Genomic DNA, 10803 nt, shown 5'->3' with positions numbered 1-10803 from the left:
ATACATTTTTTATTTTTATTATTAATCCATCTGCTGTTTTAAAAGTCTTCCATGTTTCAATATCAAAATCAAGCATCAATCAAAAAGTATCCACCGATCGATCAACATTATCCAAATGCAAATGGTTGTTTTCCATTTGTTTTACTTCTTTAACACCTCTCTTTCCTTGCCACATGGTGGCGCCACTCTGCCACTTCTGAATAACGTGACACAATCTGACAAGAACTGAGCAGGGAAGATGTAAAACCTCAGTGAGTTATTGCAACAACAAAAAATAGAAGTCTGTACAGCCCTTCACCTTAAAGACGAAACATGTGGAAAAGAAAGTTGTTAACAGTTCAGAGGTCGTATAATACAGACGCAGATGTCTGCTTACATAATTTACAGCTCTCGCGAGATTATTATCTCCACTGATAGACATTCACGCGATGATTGTGGATCATGATTATTATTCAGACACAGCAGCAGCAGCAGCAGGAGGAACATATATCAATTTGTCCTTATTTCATATACATATAGAAAATGTTTGGCACATTTCTGCATTTAAATCACCTTTTACATACATATATATGTATATATATACATATATATACATATATATGTATATACATATATATATACATATATATATATATATATATATATATATATATATATATATATATATATATATATATATATATATATATATATACACATATATATATATATATATACATATATATATAATATACTATATATTTTTCATCTTCACTTCCATGGCTTTACCAGTCACTGTGATAGACTGATAAACTATAAAAGGCAATCTTGGCACTTGTTCACATTCATCAGGACGCTCCACGACAGCGCAGGTTCCCGACAGGACAGAGTCTCATTGTGAATGTCACTCAACCACTACTGTCTCTACTGTCACCGCTCATGTTTGGGCATAATGTCTCTCCTGTCCACCGCCGCCGTGCCGGGTCTGCTCAGCTCTTTCGGGGACGCGTCTGCGTAAAACTCCGCCACCACGGGACAGTGATCCGACGCCACGCCGCCCCACGACCAGTTATCGGGGATCCAGGGGTTGGTCAGTCCCTCCCGCACGACCGTGCACTGACCTGTCAGGAGAGAAGATAACATACATATATCAATACCTAATATTACATGTATCCTGACCAAATAATTGTGTTTGTGATGGACTGTGATGGACATAGGCCTATGTCAGCTGGAATTAGCACCAGCAGCCCCTGAGACCCTGATGTGGAGGATGAAGCGGTAGACAATGGACAGATGGATAAATGTCTCTAAAACACTATTTTCCTCTGAATGGGAACATAATTTACAGAATCAACATATATTGTATTGAAGAAGACCTGAAAGACCTAGAGAGTGAGACCTTTATAGATCGCCCCCTGGTGGTCATTCAAGTATATTGTTAGCTCCAGGTTTGGTGTCAGGGAGGAATTTCTGGTCTCAAGGGACTTGAAATTGAGCTGACCTGTTGGGAACTCATGTGAACTCGAGTCCGTGCACCTACCAGAGAAGATCTTCTTGAAGGAGCGGCTGACCCAGATGTTATCCAGGCACTGGTTGCCCTGTGGAGAGCGTGTGCTGATGTTGGTGAACTGCGTGGATGGTACGAGGGCACAGAGTTTCTCCTTCCTCAGGACGTCCAGCTCTGAGCTCTGAGGCGGGCAGCCGAAGTCTCCCAGCACCACCAACTCCTTCTCAGCTGTGGAGAAAAAATATGTATACCATTTTTAAGAATGGGGAGCAAAGTCTCTTTGTTTGGACAATTGTGTTGCAGTCATGATGACAAAAAGTCATGGTTGTGATACTGGAATCATATTGAATACAAAAAAGTGGTATCGAGTCAGCCCTACGACAACAACCCACACGAAATATCTAAAAACATATCTACAACTTAAAGGTTTGGTTCAGGTTTTATCAGGTGTGGTTGTAAATCGAGGAAAGTCCTGAGATAGTGGGTTCAATGCTTGAAAGACTCTGACCAAGATGAGAAACTTTAACACACCATGAAATGCACAGTAAGATTATTGGGATAAATAGCTCAGTTCCTGCAATGATCTGAATTTTTCACAATCTTAAAACTTCAAATCTTATGAGGAAGTGATGTTTTTTTAATTCAAAATTCAGTGTAAACAGTCCAAAGGTTGTGGTAGTCCAGCAGTTATCAGGTTCACTTCCACAACCATACGATAGCTCTAAACGTTACTACATTTTCAAAGAGGTTTTGACTCTTTGCATTGGAAACAGAAGTATACAATTTGCTTCATCTCATAAGTAAGAGCCCACATTTTCAGATACACAAGACAATGTCAAAAAGAAAAACACATGAAGTTTCAAGTTGTTTAGCTCAATGTGTTTGGCATTGACTTGTACATCTAAAGACATGGGTTCAATTCCCAAAAAGCACGTGAATGTAAAGAACTTCTTTATCCTTATTAACCACTTAAAAATCCCAAGGCCAAACTGTTTCTCAATGTTTGTCAAATATCTTTGTCTAAGGTATATTTGTCTAAGGTCATAAATAGTCCACACTATGGAAGGAATTTAATTGGAAATTAAAAATGAGTTACTATAAGTGTAGAACTTTCAAGTAGGCAAAACTATCATTCTATTTATAGTTGGTATCAAAGCACTGTTGCCTTTAACGTGCATCATGAAAGCTCTTTTGTTATATACTAACCTCCTTATGTGTCTTTGTAAAACTATCATCAGAACCTGTACGACTTGTCCAGATTTTTACTGACTGATCCTTTCAGCTCAATAATCCCTTCGGGAAAGGGCAACCAGAACAAGTACTGCAGGAACAACTTGAGTGTCTTTATGACGATTTATTCCACACACACAGTTAGTGATAGTTCTGATGATAGCAGCTTTTGGGACAGCCTGTGGCCAAGTGGAAAGGGAACTTGTTTTGTAACCAGAAGGTTGCAGGTTCAAATCCCCACCTAGCTAAAAAGGTCTGGGGTACCATTTGGGTCAAAATGCAGAGGAATACTTTCCCTAAGGGGATTAAAAAAAACTTTAACTTTTTACAAAGACACATACGAAGGTTAATATATAACAAAAGAGCTTTGATGGTGCACATGAAAGGCAACAGTGCTTTGATTCTTTGTTCTTTCTCTCCCTAGTTTGTGTCTTTCCTTCCTTCCCTCTCTCTTTGTATTCTCATCCTGCAGGTTGCAGGGTACATATCATCACCATTATTGTTATGTATTGTTATTATTATTGTTGTGATTTTGCGCTATACAAATAAAATTGAATTGAATTGATACCAACTAAAATAATAAACTCCAGGCTTAGATATAGGAAAGATGAAAGCTATTTCTATTTTTTCATTTGTGATTTTACCTGTGATTGCTCACTTTGGAGAGTGGTGGGTTCAACCACATGAGCAGAAAGGGAGAGTTTGCAGTTTGTTTATGTTGTTGAATTGTTTGTGTGGGCTGTGAATGTGTGATTGTACCCATGCTTAAATAAAGTGTGTTCAAAAGTGTGGTTGTAGGAGGTACTTATACATAGAGAGTTGTGCACACCCCCTGCTGGCCAAGACATGGTCATTTTGATTACTGGCCAGACTAGATGCTACCTTTTTGACATTTTGATAGTATATTGTGTTTTGACCTTTCTTGTTGACATGCTATACTAGGACATTATTGACAAATGTTTAACCCTACATCTTAAGAACACGTTCTCTGATTTATCTCATCATTAAACAGTCTCCTGGTCAAGCCTGTGATATAAACCAATCCGCCCCAACATTACAACCGGTTGCCTGTGACCTGATTAACCAATAATTTAGTAAAATGTCGAATTATTTCAGATTACTAAGGATTAGCATATGTGATTTCTTAAACCAACAGACCTTTGAGTGTCTCCTGGATACTTGGCGAGAGTCGCTGACACTTGACCTCATCTGTGTTGTGGTTTTTGCCATTCGACTCTGCTGATGACAATGCTGTGGCCTTCATGTGCACGTTCACCATGGTCAGCTCATATGAACCAACCTAAGGAGGGGGGAAAAAGAAGTCTTGATTAACAAAATTCAGTGGCTATTTAACATACAAACAGTCAAGATGAGGCTTGACATGACATTCAAATGTTTATTTTACTTTGCTTCATAGAATTAACTAATATAGTAAAAATGAAAAATGATTTAGTAGATACAGATGTTACTTGTATAGTCATGAATGCTCTTTTATTTTGTACGTTTGGAAAAAACACTTTTTGCTGGTTTTGAAGTGGTTTCTTTGTTGTGAGGCATCTTTCCCACATCTCTATTTTACTAATAAAAATTATATTAAACCGAAAAATGAAAATGTATTATATAAATGCAGTGTTTTGTTTTTTGTAAAATATTAGTATCAAACTACTTTTTGAGCCTGAAATGTGCTTTACTCTCAAAATGTTTATTCTGTGATTCTGTTCTTAGACGTAACTGGCACTCACCAAAAAGTGAGCCAGGTAGAGGACAGGGTAGGCCTGACTGCCGTTGCCGTTGACAACAGGCGCTTCCAGCACTGTGGTGTCCTTCAGGTCGACGCCAGCCGAGCTGTCCCACAAAAAACCAGAGTAGCTTACTCCCTGGGAACAGAGGATCACGGGAGATTATCACATTTGTCTCATCATCATCATCATCATCATCATCACAATCACTTGTGTTCAGCTTTTAAACACAGGGATAAATATGTGAAATTGTCTCCAGGCTTTAAGAGCTGGTAAAAAACCATTACAGTGTATTTCTGTGCATGACCCAGTGAATTACAGCACAATTATGACCGTTTATCTGTGCCGAGATAAGAAAGAGGTACATTCACTGAGAGGCAAATGTTATATAGATTTCATGACAGTGGCTTGACTGCGCTGTTTGCTTCATTATCAGCCTGGAGGTAATCCTGTCCTGGGTAACACCAGTGTCCTCTGTTTTCTACTTATATACTAAAGGTCAGCTAATGAGGCTAAGTCACAGTTTTCTTACTTATTCAAAGTGCAGTTTGATATTTAAAAACACATTACTGATCCCTGTGGGGGAAAACTGCTTCATAAAAATATAAGTGTTATTTACATAAAATTTCACACCAAATGGAAAAGTCCAATAGTATGAAACAATGAACTGTTAACACCCTGATGATGTTTAACGTCACACTGTGTGGCGTCTTTATCGCGTAGCAGCCTTTAATTTGACTTCTGCGAGATAAGATATTAACTCAGAACATAAGCCCATTACCTTAGCACTTCAAAAAGAACATGCTGTTTGTTTGAAATACTAAGGACATGAACTCTGGTCCTCTCTACGTCTCTGGCCAATGCCTTTATTTGATAAGACGGATTAGCAGGGAAGCTCCACCAGGTGAGCATTTTGACACGACACAATTAATATAGTAGCAACATTATACTTAGTTATATAGTATAGTAGTTAATGTGACTAAAGCTGGACTTAGTCAACTGATAGTCAAACTTTTTTTAAAGTCAGACAACCAAACAATGTGATTGGGAGTTGAATTACTACTGCATGCTTTATATACCAGAGTCAGACTCAAGACACAGTTGCCAACCTGGACTTAAAAAACTAAATCATTTAAAATGGCAAGATTCAGGCCAGGACTGACGAGATTGACATATTTCAATAAAAAATTAGTGTTTGGCACAGCAGCTACAACAAAAAAAGGCAAAGTTAAGGTGTTGTGTTTTCTGACATGTGTCACTCAGTGTGCTGGTTAAATTTTTTTTTTTTTTTAAATGGCTGCCGTACCTTGCTTGAGTGTCCCGTGGGTTTTTCGGACACAACACTTTTCCACGTCCCTCGAGGCCATTTCCACTTCCGTACGCTGGCCAGTGTTCCTTGGTTTAACTCCACGCAGAACTGCACGAGCACATAAAGAGAGAAAGAATTGTTAGCACTTTAGAACTCACGAGCACAAACACCAACATCAAGCAAGACGACCACAGGACACAAGAAAGGTGAAACTCTTTGAGGCGAAAACATCATAACAAAAGCTTTCAGTGCAGCAGCTTTCAGCTCTGAGTATACATGACTTTATGATGCCCTCAAGTGGACGTATATGGAGGGACAGATCTTAATGTGAGTAAAGGTCGCATGGAAACAATACTAATAGTGGAACTTATGTGCCACTTACTTTCTGTAATAAATGAACACAAGTAATGAACACCAACTTAATGATGACGTGTCAAGTGGTAACTTTGCTCGACACACAGTTATTTTAAGAAAGAAAGAAGCCCCCAGGACTTGTGTAGTTTGGTAAATAAAGAGACGTTTTTCATTTTAACACTTCAAGGCAGATGAAGAAATGTTGAGCAAAACATGTTTTCAACGGTCTCTGAGAAAACGGTCTCTGAGAAACAATAAAGAGTTCATTGAACTCGTGTAACCCCCAAGTCATCTCTGAGAGGAAATACAGTGAGCAAGAGGAAGCCTCTCATGTCAACATCACAGAGTCACACATCAAATGAAATGAGGGGAAGGGAAGAAAATACTTTAGAGTTTTTCCACATGAACGTGCTCGTGTAGGCTCGGGTTGCTTTTTATGGCTCTAATTTTAACCGGCGAGGCTCCCTGTGAGGGGAAGAGGAACCCACCTATGTGCGCACATACACACACACACACACACACCTCCCCATGTCCCAGTCTGAGAGGACACCAGTTAAAAGTCTTCCCATACTTCTGCAGGGGGGTTGCATTCATGTTCGTAGTTCTATTCCTACTTAAAAAGGGGGGTCGGTGTTGGTCAACATATTGTCCTGCCAGGCCCAAGTGCAGTCAACCCATATGGTCAGAGCAGTCACACAAACTTGGCAACCTCTTCATCCGCCAGTCTTACTTGGAAGTCCGATTTTAGTCATACTTAGACAATAGTTTGGTTTTCAGTGAGCGTCATGTAAACATGTTGGTCCGAGTAAAATCGAACCTTTCTTAGTTGGACTAGATAATTTGATTCAAAGTCCAATTACTCCTGCATGTATGCGCTTAAACTGACTGGACTTTCCACTCTGGTCTTTGACCCGGAAAAGAAAGAACTGAAAAGAACACACAGCAGGTAGGAAAAATACAGAACCACAGCACGATCCAGCTCACCGTTCGCTTCGCGTTTGTTTTTCGATGGCGTAAAGGCCAACAGGAAATTGAGTCTATGGATGTGAGTTGTCCAATGGCCAGACAGCATGTAAACGTGCTTCAAGAGCTGGCTGTGGCTCAGCAGGTAGAGTTCATCCTAATCAGAAAGTCAATTCTTGCTTCTTCTAGTTTGCATGTCAATGTGCCCTTGGTGGGGGGCAAAGCAGCCACTTCCCGTCTTGAGGCCCCCAGGTTCTGATTTGGACGGCCTCATGTTGATGTTTTGCAACCAGAAGTTCAGAAGCTTCACCTACAACCAGGCACCATTTGGACAATATTATTTGCCAACCACACTGGTGTTCACTCTCTGTACCCACCTGTTTTCTTCAAAATGGGAACTTAATTTTAACAAATGGTGTCATGTTCCATTGAAGAATTTAGACCATTGACTCCTCAGGAAAAGGTTTACTAAATCAAGTGAGAATTAGGCTCATTTCCTCATGACTTACACTGAAACAAACTTGTATTTGCAATCCGTGGAGTCGCCCCCTGATGGCTATTCAAGCTTTAGTCAATGGTGTTGTTTCCCTTCAGTGTTTAAAGCGTGTTCTACACAGCAGAACAATGGTGAGAAGGTTCTACATCCTATGTCTGGACTGATTACCATTCTTCCTGCTAATCATGTAATCAAATTGTTGGCAAAGGGAACCTTAAACTGTTGTTATAGAGGGACCGTAACGCAGGTGACTCCCACAGGTCTGGGCTCACTGCCAGGACCTTGAAAACATGATGTGTCTTCACTTTGGTCCTAACAGGCTGAGTTATGAGTCTGTTCTGTGTTTAGGTCTAATCATTTGTCATCCTTTTATGCGTTGCGAGCTTAATGGCCCTTGGGGACTTTGATTGGAAGTATATCCTCCTGGTGGTTTTTAACCTCCTGACAGTGTGAAATTGCTTCATAATGAATATTATTACTAACTCAGCAGTGTGCCAGTGTAGGCAGAAGGCAGGTCACCCTGATTGCAGTGCAGCTTATCTCACTTAAACCTGATAAAGCTGCAGAAGCACTGGGAGATGACCTGACACGTTTTCATTCTGTGACAAAGCCACGGCGTTATCTAGCTTTGTGTTATTCTAATTAAAGTGGAAATGAAGCACTTAACCATGCGACTGTGGATCATTTTATTTCTATCTTTGGCAAGACATAGCAGGGCAATCAAACTTAATATTAACTACTAGATTTACTAAGAATCAAACTGGTTTTATTTACTATTTTGCCAGTCTAATCAGGTTTGATTGTTTGTTGGCTGGTAAAAAGTTGCTGAAATAGACTTGAATAAAATTAAAGTTAAATATTAAAGTGTTTGTGAGAAGAGAAAGAAGAACCTGAAAAAAGGCAATTTTGCATTTATCCCTGAGTTTTATAGCATTAATTTTCATGTACGAGTTAGCATCTACTATAGCCATGTTTTCTGGCTAACACAAACACTGATGCTATAGCTTCTGGCTAACAGTGTCTTCTGGCTAAAGTATCTGATTACAGTATCCTCTAGCTAAAGTAGCAGCTAACAGTGTATAGCAGCTAAGGCAAGGCAAGGCAGCTTTATTTGGCACATTTCATACACAATGGCAACTTAACATGCTTTACATCAAATAAACATTTAACAGTAAGACAAGCAAACAGTGTCTTCTATCTAAAGTAGTAGCTAACAGTGTCTTCTGGCTAAAGTAGCCGCTAACAGTGTCTTCTGGCTAAACCAGCTGTTGTAGCGTGCCACAGCTTGTAGCTGGAGTAGCTGCTAAACTGGAAATTCAGAGGTGTCACCTGCAACTATAAGCTCCTATTAACAACACCATCTGACAAGCACTCATTTGAGCTGCACTTAAATGTCTGTTTTCCTCTAAATTGGACCCCAATTCATTAAATTGCCCAGTCAGAGTCCTGACACTAGCAAATGATACCATGAACTCATCATGGAAATGTTTGCTGATGTAAATCAAGGGAAAAGTGGATCCATTTCCAATAAACCTCCATTCAAGCTGACTTTGTTTTTTAACTAGCACAATCGTCCCCCAGTGGCTATTCAATCAAGGTTGGCTTCAGCAAGGAAACCTGAGGACAATGTCAAGTTTTTTTATTTTTAGTCTTTTAGTGAATCTCACAAGTGTCACTGAGGAATCTTTCGATTCCCCTGTTGAAAACCACCGTGTCTGAAACATCAGCGAAACAAATCTGAAATCCTATTTTGAAAGCATGACGGAAGAAATTCGGGTCAAAACAAATCTAAACTGTAGTAACCTTCTGAGGAGCTGGATGGGACTATCGACAGTAACCTAATAAACAATATGATTATGGTATGATTAATACACCACACATAGACACACATGGTTCCCTAGTGACAGAACACACAGAGAACAACAGTCTAAATCAGCACACACTCTGTGCTGTGTGGGTGACTAATAATGGCACATTCACCAAAGAGACAGTGAAACGCTCTCATCCAGTTGTGACTGCTGCTGCTGCACAGATACCAACTGAACACATCCTCTTTTCAGTCTGAAATCAAAGGGAAGTGAGAGCTAAACATTAAACATTAAAAAGTAAGATGTTTTCTTATATAGAGAGAAAACCCAAAGCTGAAATAGATTTTGATCACAATGTGTTTCCTAAAAGTTCATATTCTAGGGCCGAACAATAATACAATTAAATTGAATAGGTCCAGTCTCAATAAAGTCTCCAGTGTCAACTCCCCACGAAGCCCTGAAATTATTTATCTGGCCATTTTAATCCAGAAGACATCATATCTGGAGGAGAGGGTGACTTCCACTTCCACTTCCCTCCATGTGACATCCAATATCAGTTGTAAAATATATACATCCTGAAAGTATACCCTGCTTTATGGTCTATTTGACTCTATGAATTATTAAACTGGCTCTGTGCTGCACCGAAGAAGACCTGAAACTAGTGACTGAGACTGAGACTGAACACCAAAGTAAAGGGTTTACAGATGTTTTAAACTCATATTCCAATATCATCATCATCAACATCATCATCATCGTCATCATCATCATCATCATCATCATCCAGTGGCTTACTTTGAAGATGTAGGGTTACTAAACATGTGGCACAAAACTCAATAGAAATGTCTTTTCAGAACATCTAAATTAATGTTTAGAAATTTGGAGCAGAAAAATAATAAATACATCAACCTATTCTGGGAATCTGAACTGGACCACGTGAGAGAGCCAAGACAGAAATCGAGCGTTCTCTCTGCAGAAAGCCACACTGCGAGAAAGACAAGGACAAACTGCCAGTGTAGGAGGAGGCTGCCTGAGTGAAAACACGTCCATGTGGGCTACAGCTTTGTCCGGAGGTAACTCATCCTCTCGCTGCCTCCCGCTCTCCTTCCAAAATACTCTGCTGCTGACCTACTTCCCTTTCCACGGAGCTCCAGTTTCTGTGCCACGGATCCCCACGGTATCCACCACAGCGAGGAACATAACGCTCTATGGAAAGTAGAGTGTGGGTTGAGCGGCAACACATCACTGCTGGCCTGTTGAACTCTGAATTTTTATACTGCAACACGTCTCTGCTCTGTCTTTCTCTCTGTTTTTTTTACACAGCACAGCCTTCAGGAGCAACTTGGGTATTTGCTCAGGGACAAACTTTTTCCCTCAATTTTGCGGAAGATCCTGCAAAATCTTGGACCCATGTGATTGAC

The 10803-nt window shown here is 39.9% G+C and overlaps 1 protein-coding gene across 1 annotated transcript in view; it reads right to left on the bottom strand.

Moving 5' to 3' along the window:
• Positions 1-706: 706 nt before the first annotated feature.
• The window catches only part of eepd1 (endonuclease/exonuclease/phosphatase family domain containing 1), a 29295-nt gene continuing 19198 nt past the window's right edge, over positions 707-10803 (bottom strand). The window contains exons 3-7 of the mRNA XM_044052006.1: positions 5762-5872; positions 4459-4593; positions 3875-4016; positions 1520-1714; positions 707-1100 (exon numbers count right to left, since the gene is read on the bottom strand). Of these exons, the coding sequence (XP_043907941.1) occupies positions 910-1100; positions 1520-1714; positions 3875-4016; positions 4459-4593; positions 5762-5872 (774 nt within the window). The 3' untranslated portion in view covers positions 707-909. The remainder of the gene's footprint in view (positions 1101-1519; positions 1715-3874; positions 4017-4458; positions 4594-5761; positions 5873-10803) is intronic.

Source organism: Solea senegalensis, linkage group LG20 (genome assembly GCF_019176455.1).
Source record: "Solea senegalensis isolate Sse05_10M linkage group LG20, IFAPA_SoseM_1, whole genome shotgun sequence".
Classification (NCBI taxonomy): domain Eukaryota; kingdom Metazoa; phylum Chordata; class Actinopteri; order Pleuronectiformes; family Soleidae; genus Solea; species Solea senegalensis.
Note: the sequence above shows the minus strand (reverse complement) of the source record. Positions and strands in the feature narration are given on the sequence as shown.